Source organism: Nerophis ophidion, unplaced genomic scaffold (genome assembly GCF_033978795.1).
Source record: "Nerophis ophidion isolate RoL-2023_Sa unplaced genomic scaffold, RoL_Noph_v1.0 HiC_scaffold_35, whole genome shotgun sequence".
NCBI classification, from domain to species: domain Eukaryota; kingdom Metazoa; phylum Chordata; class Actinopteri; order Syngnathiformes; family Syngnathidae; genus Nerophis; species Nerophis ophidion.
The window spans coordinates 169,384-188,063 of NW_026906957.1; the positions used below are offsets into that span (position 1 = coordinate 169,384).

The 18,680-nt window shown below is 40.0% G+C and overlaps 2 protein-coding genes across 2 annotated transcripts in view; one reads left to right on the forward strand and one right to left on the reverse strand.

The window, feature by feature from the left end:
- The window catches only part of LOC133546642 (gastrula zinc finger protein XlCGF8.2DB-like), a 244,536-nt gene that overhangs the window by 154,058 nt on the left and 71,798 nt on the right, over positions 1-18,680 (forward strand). The gene's annotated exons all lie outside the window — the stretch shown is intronic.
- Positions 11,918-18,680, reverse strand: part of LOC133546637 (gastrula zinc finger protein XlCGF57.1-like) — a 147,072-nt gene continuing 140,309 nt past the window's right edge. The window contains exon 2 of the mRNA XM_061892430.1: positions 11,918-15,122. Within this exon, the coding sequence (XP_061748414.1) occupies positions 13,684-15,072 (1,389 nt within the window). The 5' untranslated portion in view covers positions 15,073-15,122 and the 3' untranslated portion in view covers positions 11,918-13,683. The remainder of the gene's footprint in view (positions 15,123-18,680) is intronic.

Below are 18,680 nucleotides of genomic sequence, written 5' to 3' on the forward strand. Positions count from 1 at the left end.
GGTCGGTCAGAATCTGGAACTGGTGTCTAGCTCCTTCCAGCCAGTGTCTCCATTCCACCAGGGCCTCGTGGACCACCAATAACTCTCTATTCCCAGCATCATAGTTCTGTTCGGCCTGAGTCAGACGTCTAGAGAAGAAGGCAACAGGGTGAATCAAATTGTCACTCTTGGATCTTTGAGAGAGAATAGCCCCAATCCCCGAGTCTGAGGCGTCCACCTCAACCAAGAAGGCAGTGTCCAAGTCGGGGTGAACTAGAATGGGGGCGGAAACAAAACGTTCCTTTAGTTCCTCAAAGGCCTTCCTAGCCAAAAGAGTCCACACGAAAGGCACGTTTGTAGACGTGAGAGCGTGGAGCGGTGCCGCAACCCTACTGAAGTTCTGGATGAATCGTCGGTAGAAGCTGGCAAAGCCGAGGAACCTCCGAAGTTCCGTCCTTGTGGTTGGTTGCGGCCACTTCACCACGGCCTCCACCTTCTTCGGGTCGGGTCTTATATGACCCCTTTCGACCACAAATCCCAGGAATTCAACCGAAGAGGAGTGGAAGCAGCATTTTTCTGCCTTAACAAATAGACAATTTTCCAAGAGGCGTTGCAGGACACGTCGGACATGTTGCTGGTGATCAGAGAGGTTACGGGAGAAAATCAGAATATCGTCAAGGTACACAACCACGAATTGATCCAGCATGTCACGGAGGATGTCGTTAACTAGTGTTTGAAAAACTGCAGGTGCGTTAGTAAGTCCAAAGGGCATTACCCGATACTCATAATGCCCCATATGGGTGTTGAAGGCAGTTTTCCACTCGTCTCCCTTTCTGATACGTACCAGGTGATAGGCGTTCCGAAGATCCAGTTTGGTGAATATGGTTGCAGGTGCCAAGGACTCAAAGGAAGAGTTGAGTAGCGGAAGAGGGTACTTGTTTTTGATGGTAATGTTGTTGAGGTGACGGTAATCAATGCAGGGCCGAAGTGACCCGTCCTTCTTGGCCACAAAAAAGAATCCCGCCGCCAGTGGAGACTTGGACGGGGTAATTATGCCCGTGGCAAGACCCTCCGAAATATACTTCCTCATGGCCTCCTTCTCTGGAAGAGACAAACTGTAAAGGCGACTAGACGGCAGGGTAGCGTTAGGGAGTAATTCAATGGCACAGTCATAGGGCCTATGAGGGGGTAGTCCCAGAGCACGTACCTTACTGAAGACCTCAGCTAGGTCGTGATAGCAAGCAGGAACCAGGGATAGATCAGCCTTGGGAGTCGGGGTAGTGGATTGGCGGACCGGTGGGGATGCCGACCCAAGACAGTTGGCCATGCATGGTGTGCCCCAAGCTAGGATTCTGCCGGAAGTCCAGGAAATATGGGGATTGTGGTGACGAAGCCAAGATCTTCCAAGCACAAGTGGGGCTACTGGAGCCTCCAGCACCCATAGGCTGATGGTCTCCTTATGGTTACCAGAAATGGTCATGGAAAGGGGCTCCGTGCGGTATTTGATGGGGCCCAATGGCCGTCCATCCAGGGCCTGTGCTGGCAGCGTCTTGTCCAGGAAGATCAAGGGAATGCCCATCTGCCGGGCGAACTTGTAGTCCAAAAGACTTTCGTCAGCTCCAGAGTCCACAAATGCCTGTACTCGAATGCTCCTCTTGTCCCAGGCCAGAATAGTGGGGAGCAGTATGTCTGGATTTTCTTCATTACGGGGGAATAAGGTATGGTTCACCTGGATAGTAGTGGTATTAGAGGAACGGTCTGGTTCCACTTCTGCCTTGAAGGTAGGCAGAGTTTGGCTCCTGGAGGCAGCTCTCTGGTCTCGCTCTGCTGCTCGCTCACAAAGTCTTAAGTCAAATTGGAGGGCCAGTTCAATGAGGTCTTTGCAGGAAAGAGGTCTGTCTCTCAGCAGACCATCTTTAATCTCTTCAGAGAGGCCGCGACGGAATGCGCTTTGGAGTGCCCTGTCCCCCCAACCGCTGTCCGCCGCCAGGGTCCGGAATTCCAGGGTATAGGCTGCCACGGAACGTGAGCCCTGTGAGATGGAGTGCAGACGTCCGGCCGCGTCTCCCCCATCCTTGGGGTGATCAAAAACAGCCTGAAATTCCACACGGAATGCAGAATAGTCGGAGTTGAGCCCCATGGTCCTGTCGACTGCGGCAGTAGCCCACTTGAGAGCCGGGCCGGAAAGCAAAGAAAATATAAATGCAATCTTGGCACCATCGGAGGAATAGCGGGAGGGCTGGTGACGAAAGATGAGGTCACATTGTACCAAAAACCCTCGACATAGTTCAAAGTCCCCCTCAAAGGGTCTAGGGCTGGCAATTCTGGGCTCTCGAACCAGAATACTGTGTTCAGGTCTTCTGACTGGAGAAGCATGTGGGGGTTCCACAGGTCCTGGACTGGCCCCAGGGCACATGTTGTCCAGTCTGGAATGTAGTCGGGTAAAGTCTCTCTCTAATTTGTCCTCAAGGGCAGAAAAACGAACCTGATGTTCGCTAACCACGGAGCTAAGGATTGCCAGGTCGGAGGATCTGGATGTCCGGGGCTGGGGCTTACTGTTGTCACCTGGTTCCGACATGTTGTTGGCCAGAACGTACTGTTATGTTCAAAGGGAAGGAGGCGACAACCAGGACAGAACTGCGGTTCTTTCAAGGTTTATTTTAAACCTTTGATAAATATATGACATGTGTATGCTACTCTAAGTGAATGAGTGTGACTATGTGTAATATTAATAATGTAAATGTTACCCAGGGTTGTTGTCTGTGAGTGTTGGTTGTAATCTTTCGTCGAATCACGTGGGGCAAGACGAAGAGGCAGTTCGTGGACAGGCAATGGGTCGTGGGGAGGAGCGAGGCAGTGTAGTCTGGGTCCGAGCAGGGAGGTCGTGGATCGAGGAGGGCAGTCAGGAATCCGGTTGGATGTCGAAGGACAAGGCTTGATCACGGAAGGCAGGGGAGTCACTGTGAACACACAAAGAGACATGAACCAGGGATACACAGAGAGAGAGCAAAGCAAAGGTGAGGAAATCACGGGGAAGGGGATGCCAGACGTGAAGCTTACGGGAAGGTTAGCGACGTTCTGGCAAAGGTTCCTTGGGTCTGCTGGTCTTTATGCCGCTCCCTTTCATCAAGTTCAGGTGTGTCGATTGACCACAGGCTTGTTGCTGCGCAGGCGTGCTGCCCTCAGCACGAGTGGGGACAAGTCTGAGTGCGCTGTCAAAGGAGGCCCATCTTGGCGCGCTGTCAGCAGAGGCGGCCGCAGCTCCAGCCGCCGAGGAAACGCGGGTTCGACTCCGTGTCATGACATAGGCCCACATAAGGGCAAGGAAAACTCACACCCAGTGGGACATCGGTGACAATAATGACCCAGTGGGACGTCGGTGACAATGATGACTATGAGAACCTTAGAGAGGAGGAAAGCAGCAGGAGCCAGCAGGAAACCATCCCAAGCGGAGGCGGATCAGCATCGCAGAGATGTCCCCAGCCGATACACAGGGCAAGCAGTACATGGCCACCGGATCGGACCGGACCCCCTCCACAAGGGAGAGTGGGACATAGAAGAAAAATAAAAGAAACGGCAGATCAACTGGTCTAAAAAGGGAGTCTATTTAAAGGCTAGAGTATACAAAAGAGTTTTAAGGTGAGACTTAAATGCTTCTACTGAGGTAGCATCTCGAACTGTTGCCGGGAGGGCATTCCAGAGTACTGGAGCCCGAACGGAAAACGCTCTATAGCCCGCAGACTTTTTTTGGGCTTTGGGAATCACTAACAAGCCGGAGTCCTTTGAACGCAGATTTCTTGCCGGGACATATGGTACAATACAATCGGCAAGATAGGATGGAGCTAGACCGTGTAGTATTTTATACGTAAGTAGTAAAACCTTAAAGTCACATCTTAAGTGCACAGGAAGCCAGTGCAGGTGAGCCAGTATAGGTATATATGTATGTATATATGTATATAAAGGTATATACAGTACAGGTATATATGTATGTATATATGTATATAAAGGTATATACAGTATAGGTATATATGTATGTATATATGTATATAAAGGTATATACAGTATAGGTATATATGTATGTATATATGTATATAAAGGTATATACAGTATAGGTATATATGTATGTATATATGTATATAAAGGTATATACAGTATAGGTATATATGTATGTATATATGTATATAAAGGTATATACAGTATAGGTATATATGTATGTATATATGTATATAAAGGTATATACAGTACAGGCGTAATGTGATCAAACTTTCTTGTTCTTGTCAAAAGTCTAGCAGCCGCATTTTATAGTTATGGAAAGGAGGGTGGATCCGTCTATAAATTGGTGGTGTCGATATAAAGGGTCATATCAATATATAGTCAGTACGAGAGTGATTAAAATCTATATTTTTAATATTTTCAAAATCTTTAGTTTTTTTTATTGTTTTTGTTAAAGGTGTCCGATAATGGCTTTTTTGCCGATGTCCCGATATTGTTCAAAGGGACGGCGTGGCGCGGTGGGAGAGTGGCCGTGCGCAACCTGAGGGTCTCTGGTTCAAATCCCACCTAGTACCAACTTCGTCACGTCCGTTGTGTCCTGAGCAAGACACTTCACCCTTGCTCCTGATGGGTGCTGGTTAGCGCCTTGCATGGCAGCTCCCTCCATCAGTGTGTGAATGGGTAAATGTGGAAGTAGTGTCAAAAGCGCTTTGAGTACCTTGAAGGTAGAAAAGCGCTATACAAGTACAACCCATTTATCATTTATATTTTTGTATTAATGTTAAATACATGTTTAGTGTATTAATATTAAATATATGTTTAGTTTATTAAACTTAAATACTTGTTTTTGTAATAATATTAAATACATGTTTAGTATATGAATATTAAATACATGTTTAGTGTATGAATATTAAATACACGTTTAGTTTATGAATATTAAATACATGTTTAGTGTATAAATAATAAATACATATTTAGTGTATTAATATTAAATACATTTTTAGTGTATAAATATTAAATACATGTTTAGTGTATAAATATTAAATACATGTTTAGTGTATTAATATTAAATATGTGTTTAGTTTATTCAAATTAAATAAATGTTTTTGTTTTAATATTAAATACATGTTTAGTGTATGAATAATAACAACATGTTTAGTGTATGAATATTAAATACAGGTTTAGTGTAGAAATATTAAATACATGTTTAGTTTATGAATATTAAATACATGTTTAGTGTATGAATATTAAATACATGTTTAGTGTATAAATGTTAAATACATGTTTAGTTTATGAATATTAAATACATGTTTAGTTTATGAATATTAAATATATATTTAGTTTATTAAAATTAAATACATGTTTTTGTATTAATATTAAATACATGTTTAGTGTATCGATATTAAATACATGTTTGGTGTATTAATATTAAATACATGTTTAGTGTATGAATATTAAATACATATTTAGTGTATTAATATTAAATACATGTTTAATGTATGAATAATAACTACATGTTTAGTGTATGAATATTAAATACATGTTTAGTGTATGAATATTAAATACAAGTTTAGTGTGAAAATATTAAATATATTTTTAGTGTATTAATATTAAATATATGTTTAGTGTATTAATATTAAATATATATTTTGTTTATTAAAATTAAATACATGTTTTTGTATTAATAGTAAATACTTGTTTAGTGTATAAATATTAAATACATGTTTAGTGTATGAATATTAAATATATATTTAGTTTATTAAAATTAAATACATGTTTTTGTATTAATATTAAATACATGTTTAGTGTATAAATATTAAATACATGTTTAGTGTATAAATATTAAATACACTTTTAGTGTATAAATATTAAATACATGTTTAGTGTATAAATAATAACTACATGTTTAGTGTATAAACATTAAATACATGTTTAGTGTATTAATATTAAATATATGTTTAGTTTATTACAATCAAATACATGTTTTTGTATTAATATTAAATACATGTTTAGTGTATTAATATTAAATACATGTTTAGTGTATTAATATTAAATACATGTTTAGTGTATAAATGTTAAATACATGTTTAGTGTATAAATATTAAATATATGTTTAGTTTATTAAAATTAAATACATGTTTTTGTATTAATATTAAATACATGTTTAGTGTATAAATATTAAATACATGTTTAGTGTATAAATATTAAATACATGTTTAGTGTATAAATGTTAAATACATGTTTACACATGCGCATATTGCCCGTCCGCTTAAAAGGGGTGGGGGGGTCGCACTAATATAGAACGAAAACTTTAACCTTAGTCCTAACATAAATAATAAATATAAATCATTTGAGGTGCTTACTATGAAGTCTGTCACACCGCTCCCTCTACACCTGGCTGTTATCTACCGCCCCCCAGGGCCCTATTCGGACTTTATCAATGAATTCTCAGAGTTCGTTGCTGATATAGTGACACACGCCGATAATATAATCATAATGGGGGACTTTAATATCCATATGAATACCCCATCGGACCCACCGTGCGTAGTGTTCCAGACCATGATTGATAGCTGTGGTCTCACACAAATAATAAATGAACCCACGCATCGCAACGGTAATACGATAGACCTAGTGCTTGTCAGGGGTATCACCGTTTCCAAAGTTACGATACTCCCGTATACTAAAGTAATGTCCGATCATTACCTTATAAAATTCGAGGTTCAGACGCATGTTCGTCAAACTAATAATAATAATAACTGCTATAGCAGCCGCAACATTAATACAGCCACAACGACAACTCTTGCTGACCTACTGCCCTCGGTAATGGCACCATTCCCAAAGTATGTGGGCTCTATTGATAACCTCACTAACAACTTTAACGACGCCCTGCGCAAAACCATTGATAACATAGCACCGCTAAAGTGAAAAAAGGCTCCAAAAAAGCGCACCCCTTGGTTTACAGAAGAAACTAGAGCTCAGAAATTATTATGCAGAAAGCTGGAACGCAAATGGCGCACGACTAAACTTGAGGTGCACCATCAAGCATGGAGTGATGGTTTAATAACTTATAAACGCATGCTCACCTTAGCTAAAGCTAAATATTACTCAAATCTCATCCTCCGTAATAAAAACGATCCTAAATTTTTGTTTAGCACGGTAGCATCGCTAACCCAACAAGGGACTCCTTCCAGTAGCTCCACCCACTCAGCTGATGACTTTATGCAATTCTTTAGTAAGAAAATTTAAGTCATTAGAAAGGAGATTAAAGACAATGCGTCCCAGCTACAACGGGGTTATAGTAACACTGACACGATTGTATATACGGCGGATACTGCCCTCCAAAATAGTTTCTCTCGTTTTGAGGAAATAACATTAGAGGAATTGTTACAACGTGTAAATGGAATAAAACAAACAACATGTTTACTTGACCCTCTTCCTGGGAAACTGATCAAGGAGCTATTTGTATTATTAGGTCCATCACTGCTAAATATTATAAACTTATCACTTTCCTCGGGCACTGTTCCCCTAGCATTCAAAAAAGCGGTTATTCATCCTCTTCTTAAAAGACCTAACCTCGATCCTGACCTCATGGTAAACTACCGACCGGTGTCTCACCTTCCCTTTATTTCAAAAATCCTCGAAAACATTGTTGCGGAGCAGTTAAATGAACACTTAGCGTCTAACAATCTATGTGAAACCTTTCAATCCGGTTTCAGGGCAAATCACTCCACGGAGACAGCCCTCGCAAAAATGACTAATGATCTATTGCTAACGATGGATTCTGATGCGTCATCTATGTTGCTGCTCCTCGATCTTAGCGCTGCTTTCGATACCGTCGATCATAATATTTTATTAGAACGTATCAAAACACGAATTGGTATGTCAGACTTAGCCCTGTCTTGGTTTAACTCTTATCTTACTGATAGGATGCAGTGTGTCTCCCATAACAGTGTGACCTCGGACTACGTTAAGGTAACGTGTGGAGTTCCCCAGGATTCGGTCCTTGGCCCTGCACTCTTCAGCATCTACATGCTGCCGCTAGGTGACATCATACGCAAATACGGTGTTAGCTTTCACTGTTATGCTGATGACACCCAACTCTACATGCCCCTAAAGCTGACCAACACGCCGGATTGTAGTCAGCTGGAGGCGTGTCTTAATGAAATTAAACAATGGATGTCCGCTAACTTTTTGCAACTCAACGCCAAAAAAACGGAAATGCTGATTATCGGTCCTGCTAGACACCGAACTCTATTTAATAATACAACTCTAACATTTGACAACCAAACAATTAAACAAGGCGACACGGTAAAGAATCTGGGTATTATCTTCGACCCAACTCTCTCCTTTGAGGCACACATTAAAAGCGTTACTAAAACGGCCTTCTTTCATCTCCGTAACATCGCTAAAATTCGCTCCATTCTGTCCACTAAAGACGCTGAGATCATTATCCATGCGTTTGTTACGTCTCGCCTCGACTACTGTAACGTATTATTTTCGGGTCTCCCCATGTCTAGCATTAAAAGATTACAGTTGGTACAAAATGCGGCTGCTAGACTTTTGACAAGAACAAGAAAGTTTGATCACATTACGCCTGTACTGTATTTACCTTTATATACATATATACATACATATATACCTGTACTGTATATACCTTTATATACATATATACATACATATATACCTATACTGGCTCACCTGCACTGGCTTCCTGTGCACTTAAGATGTGACTTTAAGGTTTTACTACTTACGTATAAAATACTACACGGTCTAGCTCCATCTTATCTTGCCGATTGTATTGTACCATATGTCCCGGCAAGAAATCTGCGTTCAAAGGACTCCGGCTTATTAGTGATTCCCAAAGCCCAAAAAAAGTCTGCGGGCTATAGAGCATTTTCCGTTCGGGCTCCAGTACTCTGGAATGCCCTCCCGGTAACAGTTCGAGATGCCACCTCAGTAGAAGCATTTAAGTCTCACCTTAAAACTCATTTGTATACTCTAGCCTTTAAATAGACTCCCTTTTCAGACCAGTTGATCTGCCGTTTCTTTTCTTTTTCTTCTATGTCCCACTCTCCTTTGTGGAGGGAGTCCGGTCCGATCCGGTGGCCATGTACTGCTCGCCTGTGTATCGGCCGGGTACATCTCTGCGCTGCTGATCAGCCTCCGCTTGGGATGGTTTCCTGCTGGCTCCGCTGTGAACGGGACTCTTGCTGCTGTGTTGGATCCGCTTTGGACTGGACTCTCGCGACTGTGTTGGATCCATTATGGATTGATCATTCACAGTATCATGTTCTCATAGTCATTATTGTCACCGACGTCCCACTGGGTGTGAGTTTTCCTTGCCCTTATGTGGGCCTACCGAGGATGTCGTAGTGGTTTGTGCAGCCCTTTGAGACACTAGTGATTTAGGGCTATATAAGTAAACATTGATTGATTGATTGATATATCAAAGTACATGTGTGTAACACCAAGGTACATGCCTATATGAAAGTACATGTGTGTAACACCAAGGTACATGCCTATATCAAAGTACATGTGTGTAACACCAAGGTACATGCCTATATCAAAGTACATGTGTGTAACACCAAGGTACATGCCTATATGAAAGTACATGTGTGTAACACCAAGGTACATGCCTATATGAAAGTACATGTGTGTAACACCAAGGTGCATGCCTATATGAAAGTACATGTGTGTAACACCAAGGTACATGCCTATATGAAAGTACATGTGTGTAACACCAAGGTACATGCCTATATGAAAGTACATGTGTGTAACACCAAGGTGCATGCCTATATCAAAGTACATGTGTGTAACACCAAGGTACATGCCTATATGAAAGTACATGTGTGTAACACCAAGGTGCATGCCTATATCAAAGTACATGTGTGTAACACCAAGGTACATGCCTATATGAAAGTACATGTGTGTAACAGCAAGGTACATGCCTATATGAAAGTAGATGTTGATCAAGCAAGGTGCCTTCAGGACCAGTTTAGTTGAAAGACAATGTCAGTTTTCTCTTGGCTATATAAGTGGAGGTCCATCAGTGTTGGCAACTCCTCAGTAAGGAACGCAGCTATTGGCTGTCCTAGAAGACCACATGGCCTGCTTTACACCAAGGTACATGCCTATATGAAAGTAGATGTTGATCAAGCAAGGTGCCTTCAGGACCAGTTTAGTTGAAAGACAATGTCAGTTTTCTCTTGGCTATATAAGTGGAGGTCCATCAGTGTTGGCAACTCCTCAGTAAGGAACGCAGCTATTGGCTGTCCTAGAAGACCACATGGCCTGCTTTACACCAAGGTACATGCCTATATGAAAGTAGATGTTGATCAAGCAAGGTGCCTTCAGGACCAGTTTAGTTGAAAGACAATGTCAGTTTTCTCTTGGCTATATAAGTGGAGGTCCATCAGTGTTGGCAACTCCTCAGTAAGGAACGCAGCTATTGGCTGTCCTAGAAGACCACATGGCCTGCTTTACACCAAGGTACATGCCTATATGAAAGTAGATGTTGATCAAGCAAGGTGCCTTCAGGACCAGTTTAGTTGAAAGACAATGTCAGTTTTCTCTTGGCTATATAAGTGGAGGTCCATCAGTGTTGGCAACTCCTCAGTAAGGAACGCAGCTATTGGCTGTCCTAGAAGACCACATGGCCTGCTTTACACCAAGGTACATGCCTATATGAAAGTAGATGTTGATCAAGCAAGGTGCCTTCAGGACCAGTTTAGTTGAAAGACAATGTCAGTTTTCTCTTGGCTATATAAGTGGAGGTCCATCAGTGTTGGCAACTCCTCAGTAAGGAACGCAGCTATTGGCTGTCCTAGAAGACCACATGGCCTGCTTTACACCAAGGTACATGCCTATATGAAAGTAGATGTTGATCAAGCAAGGTGCCTTCAGGACCAGTTTAGTTGAAAGACAATGTCAGTTTTCTCTTGGCTATATAAGTGGAGGTCCATCAGTGTTGGCAACTCCTCAGTAAGGAACGCAGCTATTGGCTGTCCTAGAAGACCACATGGCCTGCTTTACATCATCCATTGCAATGGCGGCTGGAGGAGAGAAGAAGAATGTCACGGGAGAGATCAAAAGGGATTAAAAATAAGTTGGCTTCAAACTGGAAATAATTGGGTAGTTCTTCAAAGTTGGCAGATTTATCAAGAAAGTCAGCAGAGAAGAAAACAGCGTAGTGGTTGTGGGATATATTCCCTCACTTTGTAATTCATACATCACATTCACAGCTCAGCAGCCATTGTTTTATCAAACACATCACATTATTTAATACATGTTTTCACTCCTCTGTCCGTCTGAAGTCTTCGATTGTCACACTTTACTCTTTTTTTCACTTCATTGACATTTCTAGAAGTACATTTGAAATGTTTCCCCTGAATGCTTTTGCTGCTCATCTTTCCTCCATCAAGATAGCTCAGCTTCACAATGTTGGAATAGTGATTGCTGATATTAATATTCTTCTACGGTTTAGAATATTACACTTTACTCTTTTTATTTGCGCAAATGAACTGGATGAAAGTGGTCTTTGTCACTACTTAGTGTAATTATATATAATTATGTATACAGAAACCTTCCATTTTTCACTGCTTGATTTAACTCTCATCTTATTTTATCCAGAGAGAACCTGACCATAAAAAGATGGCTGCACATCAATAAACTGTCACTAAACGTCAATAAAACTAAATATGTCCTTTTTGGATATTATAAAAATGTCAAACGCAAATTATGATGGATAACATCGAAATAAAAAAAGGAAAGGTAATAACATTTTTGGAATATAACTTAAGAACTAAGCTGGAAACTACATATAAATCATACAAAGAAAACATTTCAGAAATTGTGTGCAATACTAAATAGAATAAAATAAATACTCACAAATATGAACTACATTTATTGTAGCCAACTTCAGTTGAAACATACATTGTTTATTGCATAAAAGTCTGGGGATATACATATAAAACAATCACAAAACAATCATCATATTACACAAGAGAGTAATAAAGACAACTAATAGAATGGATTATAGAGACCCAACAAATGATTCATAAAGTCACACATTTTAAAAGTAAATGATCTTGTATAAAAGACAACTGTTCAAATGATGTATAAAGTAAATAATAATATGCTTCCAGAAGTGGTCCAGAAGATGTTTCAGATGTGAAGCAGTAAATATGAACTAAGAGGGATTTATGTGTACTCAAAAGCAAAGGTATGAACACATGTAAAACAAATATGTACATCATATAAAGGAGTTCATCGATGGAATCATCTAGAATTACAAAATAAAATATGTAACACTTCATTATTTAATAAAAACATATAAAACACAATTATGAATAAGTATAAAAGTGAAATATAAATATATCTACACATAAAATGTTTATTGTATGTAACATATTTTATGTACTGTTTATTCTCACCTTTTCAGTCAAACTGTTGTGTTCATTTTAAAGTACACGAATGTGTATATTAACTCATGTACTTGACTGAAATAAAATCGCTAATCTGAAGTCTCTAATCCAGGGGCGCTCACACTTTTTCTGCAGGCGAGCTACTTTTCAATTGACCAAGTCGAGGAGATCTACCTCATTCCTATTTATAATTTATATTTATTTATTTATGAAAGAGACATTTTTGTTAACAAGTTAATGGTGTTTAATGATAATACAAGCATGTTTAACACACAGATTCCTTTCTTTCATGAAGACAAGAATATAAATTGGTGTATTACCTGATTCTGATGACTTGCATTAATTGGAATTAGACAGTGGTGCTGATAACGTCCGCATTTTCAAATGGAGGAAAAAAAAAGTCCTCCTTTCTGTCCAATACCACATGAAAGTGGTTGGATTTGGCATCTCATTTGTCCAACTTGCATACTCATTTTTAAACACTTTGTTATGAGAGTAGCATATGTGTGTGGCCCTTTAATGTCTGGCAGCAGGTGAGAGACGTCAGTGAGTGTGCGGGTGGGCAAGCAAGTGAGAAAGTGGTCGCTGAGGGCGGGGGAGAAATACATTGGCATCAAACTCCGTAGCTTGCTAGCTTGTGCACGCTAGCTTTCTGAGACTCTTATTTTGTTAGCTCAGGCAGGATGAAACAGGTCTTTTATGGTGAAGACAGGAACTGTGCAGTCGGTCTTTAGAGTTTTGACAGTAGGTACGGAGTCTCTAGAAATAAAATGTGTTTCTCTGCGTCCGCCCTGTTAGTGATTTTTTTCTTGAATATGAGCTCGCAGCAGCCAGCGTCATCTCACAAGATCCTCGGGTGCCGAGAATGTCAAACAACTGACGAAAGTGAAGTCTTGGTATGATTGATGATTGCTCATTTTTATGTCTATTTTTTAATGCCTGGCTTGAGATCGACTGACACACCCTCCGAGATCGACATAATGCACACCCCTGCTCTAATCTATAAATGTTAGAATCATATTAAACAGATTGTTAGACAAACAACAACGTCACACATGTTATATGTGCTGATGTTGTTAGAAAGTCAAAATGAAAGTCTGGACAGTTTATTTCAAATCCTGCAGTTTCATTTGCTGCTGCTGTTCTCACCAGCACACTTGTGTTTCTTACACTGGTACTTAGAAGACAATCTTTCACCACACACACTGCAACTCAACACTTTCTCTCCTGGGTGTCTTCTCGTGTGGATTTTTAAACTACAATTTATTACAACACATTTACCACATTTTTAGCAGGAAAAAGTTTTTGCTCCAGTGTGTATTCTCATGTGTTTTTTTAAATGGTCCCTTCGAGTAAAATCTTTACCGCAAATTGAACATGAAAAAGGTTTCTCTCCAGTGTGTGTTCTCATGTGTACTTTCATATTACGTCTTTGTGTAAAACCTTTACCACATATCGAACATACATAAGGTTTTTCACCAGTGTGTGTTCTCATGTGCACTTTCAAATGGTTACTTTGTGCAAAACCTTTACTACAAATTGAACATGAAAAAGGCTTTTCTCCAGTGTGTGTTCTCATGTGTAATTTTAAATTTTTATTTATTACAAAACTTTTACCACATTCTGAGCAGGTAAAAGGTTTTTCTCCATTGTGTATTCTCATGTGATTTTTTAAATCGTCCCTTCGAGTAAAATCTTTAGCGCAGATTGAACATGAAAACGCTTTTTCTCCAGTGTGTGTTCTCATGTGTACTTTTACATTGTGATTTCTTACAAAACTTTTACCACATTCTAAACAGGAAACAAATTCCACTCCAGTGTGTATTCTCATGTGTTCTTTTAAACTTTGATTTCTTACAAAACTTTTACCACATTCTGAGCAGGAAAAAGTGTGTTCTCCAGTGTGTATTGTCATGTGGGTTTTCAAATGTTGCCTTCGAGTAAAATTTTTACCACAGATTGAACATGAAAAAGGTTTTTCACCAGTGTGTGTTCTCATGTGTCTGTCCAAATTCTTACTTTCAGTAAAACCTTTACCACAGATTGAACAGGAAAAAGGTTTTTCACTAGTGTGTGTTCTCATGTGTACTTTCAAATGTTGACTTCGTGTAAAACCTTTACCACATTCTGAGCAAGAAAAAGGTTTTTCTCCAGTGTGTGTTCTCATGTGTCTTTTCAGACTACGACGGTATTTAAAAGTTTTGTGACAGAGAGAACATGTGAAGGGAGTGTTGTCAGTGTGACATGTCTTATCATCTTTAGAGTCTTCATCATCAGTGTCAGGAGAGTGTGACGTTGTGTCCTCACTATCTGATAGTGGAGCTAAGAGCTTGTCTGCTTGTGATCCTCCACAGTGGTCTCCATCAGCTTCTGTTGTCATGTGTTGTGTTGAGCTGCTGCTTGGAGGCTCCCCCCCTCCCCTCTCCTCACTTTCACCTTTCACCTCATCATCTTCACTCTTCACAGGGACACCAGTCACTGGGAACTCCACCAACCTTTTAGGCTGACTGATGCTGTGTTCCTCCTCTTCCTCCTTAATGTGAGGGCTCAGTGGATCCACCACTTCCTTTTTAAAATGGGATGTCAGTGGGTCCTCCTCTTCCTTTTTAAAATGGAGTATCAGTGGGTATTCCTCTTCCTTCTTAATGTGGGAGGGCTGTGGCTCCTCCGTCCGCATCCTGAAGCTCCACTTCTGTTGCTGAGGGTGAAGATGTTCTTCACAGACGTCTGCAAGACAAACACAGCATCTCTGCTCAGTCACACAATGCATTCAGTACTTTTACATGCACTTAGGAAAAACAAGTTATCGTATGAACTGTCTTGAAATCTCAGTGACGCACAAACACGCTGCTCTTTACAACATTATTCACAGGAAAAGAAACAAAAACCAGGATGACAGGAGTTTTTACTATGGATGAACGATATGGTTTAAAATTGATTTTGCGATACAGTATTTCATTTAGAATTACTGATAGAACCATTTTAAAACAGGCTACACAGGCTCCTAATTTAGTTGCTGAAATATGCAGTAAAATATTACATTTCCAGTATTATTTTCTCAAAAAAAGTAACCAGATATTAACAGTAAATAAACAAGTACATTATTAATAACTGTTTTGACAAAATAATACTATTAGAAACGAACAATATGTTACTGCATATGTCAGCTGCCAAATTAGGAGCTTTTGTACCTAGTTTTGAAATTATTCTATTCTCAATCATATATCAAATTATATATTGTGACATATTGTTGTTAGGATATAGATTTGAGGTCATATCGCCCATACCAAACATTGGTTCGTCGAGTCGTTTTGTTTGGCCCACCAAATATATTTAATTTTAATATTCTTCAGATGTGTGTGTATGTTTAAAATGTGGGACTACTGTTCTACATCTCGTGGAAGTGTCATGTCATGGGGATGGTGTGTTTTCAACTAAGGGTGTGACGATACGGTCAGCTCACCAAAGGATACTCGATATTGGATTTAGGAGAACGAGACAATATTTCGGTGGTTAACATGATTCTTACACATGTGTGTACTTCATGTGTATATGAATGTACTTTTAGGGACGGCGTGGTGCAGTGGGAGAGTGGCCGTGCGCAACCCGAGGGTCACTGGTTCAAATCCCACCTAGAACCAACCTCGTCACGTCCGTTGTGTCCTGAGCAAGACACTTCACCCTTGCTCCTGATGGTTGCTGGTTGGCGCCTTGCATGGCAGCTCCCTCCATCAGTGTGTGAATGTGTGTGTGAATGGGTAAATGTGGAAGTAGTGTCAAAGCGCTTTGAGTACCTTGAAGGTAGAAAAGCGCTATACAAGTACAACCCATTTATTTATTTACTTTCCCTTGTGTGCTTCGTTTGACTGTAACTTCATAGTGGATAATATCTATAAACAACCTCAATTGTTTTACATATTTAATTTGGAGGGCTGTTTACTTATCTGACAAATTCAAAGGAAACTGCACTTTTTAAAAAAATGTCACCTATCATTCCCAATCCTTATGTAAGACATTTGTTTCAAACTTTTATGAATTTTAATTATTAAATAATCATGAGCAAAAAATCAGCTAACATTGGAGTCAATGGGAGCTCCTCTGTTAGACCCACAAAGTCCTCCAAAAAAACATCCAAAAACTGCCAACAATACTCATTTTACATTTTGTGACCTGAATATTAACCAAGTATTAATGATATTGTTATTATAAGCGCTAATATTAAGGACCTACTTTTAGCGGCGTGTTGATCACAGAAGTAACTAGCTTATGCTGCTATATTGACATACTGAACTGTTTTCTCACCTCTAAGATGATGAAAGCTAATTCTACAAACCCGGTTTCCATATGAGTTGGGAAATTGTGTTAGATGTAAACATAAACAGAATACAATGATTTGCAAATTATTTTCAAGCCATATTCAGTTGAATATGCTACAAAGACAACATATTTGATGTTCAAACTGATAAACATGTTTTTTTTGCAAATAATCATTAACTTTGGAATTTGATGCCAGCAACACGTAACAAAGAAGTTGGGAAAGGTGGTAATGGATACTGATAAAGTTGAGGAATGCTCATCAAACACTTATTTGGAACATCCCACAGGTGTGCAGGCTAATTGGGAACAGGTGGGTGCCATGATTGGGTATAAAAGCAGCTTCCATGACATGCTAAGTAATTCACAAACAAGGATGGGGCGAGGGTCACCAATTTGTAAGCAAATTGTCGAACAGTTTCAGAACATTTCTCAACGAGCTATTGAAAGGAATTTAGGGATTTTACCATCTACGGTCCGTAAAATCGTCAAAAGGTTCAGAGAATCTGGAGAAATCACTGCACGTAAGCGATGATATTACGGACCTTTGATCCCTCAGGTGGTACTGCATCAAAAACTGACGTCAGTGTGTAAAGGATATAACCAGATGGGCTCAGGAACACTTCATAAAACCACTGTCAGTAACTACAGTTGGTTGCTACATCTGTATGTGCAAGTTAAAACTCTACTATGCAAAGCGAAAACCATTTATCAACAACACACAGGAACGCCGCCGGCTTGGCTGGGCCCGAGCTCATCTAAGATGGATTGATGCAAAGTGGAAAAGTGTTCTGTGGTCTGACGAGTCCACATTTCAAATTATATTTGGAAACTGTGGACATGGTGTCCTCCGGAACAAATAGGAAAATCCGGATGGTTCTAGGCGCAGAGTTCAAAAGCCAGCATGTGTGATGGTATGAGGGTGTATTAGTGCCCAAGGCATGGGTAACTTACACATCTGTGAAGGCACCATTAATGCTGAATGGTCCATTCAGGTTTTGGAGCAACATATGTTGTCAACCAAGCAACGTTAACATGGACGTCTCTGCTTATTTCAGCAAAACAATGCCAAGCCATGTGTTACAACAGCGTGGCTTCGTAGTAAAAGAGTGCGGGTACTTTCCTGGCCCGCCCGCAGTCCAGACATGTCTCCCATCAAAAATGTGTGGCACATTATGAAGCGTAAAATACGACAAGACTGTTGAACAACTGAAGCTGTACATCAAGCAATAATGGTAAAAAATTCCACTTTCAAAGCTTCAACAATTAGTTTCCTCAGTTCCCAAACGTTTATTGAGTGTTGTTCTGCCCTCACTATATGTGTTGAGGTTATACAGCTTGGCAGACAGCAAACAACCAATCCAGGACGTTCTAATAAAGTTACAAAGCAGATGAATCCATTTAGGTGTCATGGTCCACGTCTTGGACCATGTCATTGTTCTGTTTTGTTATCACAGCCTGTTTTGTATTTGACGTCTTTAGTTTCTGGTGGTACTTCCTGGTTTGTTTCGGTTGCCTAGTTACGCATTTAGTGTCACCTGTTTGTTGTTTTTGATCACGTGCAGCTGCCTCTGATTATTTCTGCCCCATATATGCCTGTGTTTGTTTGCCTTTTGTTCTCGGACTTTAGTTTGCTACACGCGACAGATGACGTCACATTTCCCGATTGTAGTAAAATACTTTTTGTTATACGATTAGCTTCCATGCTATATTGTTTGCTTGTCCGTAGTTTATATACTAGCGCTTTTTGTTCCTTTTAGCTTCCACGTTAGTTCTGTTTGTTTTGTTTTCAGTGCCTTGTGCAAGTGTTTTTTGTTCAAAAATTGTTTTTGTAGTGTATAATAAATCATTATCCTTATCCTCACGCTGTGTTCCATCCTCCACTGCACCCACGAGAGAATAACTTTTCACCACGATACCAGCATGACGTCACAGTAAAGTCCGAGCTAATGAAGCTTCTCTCGCAGCGGA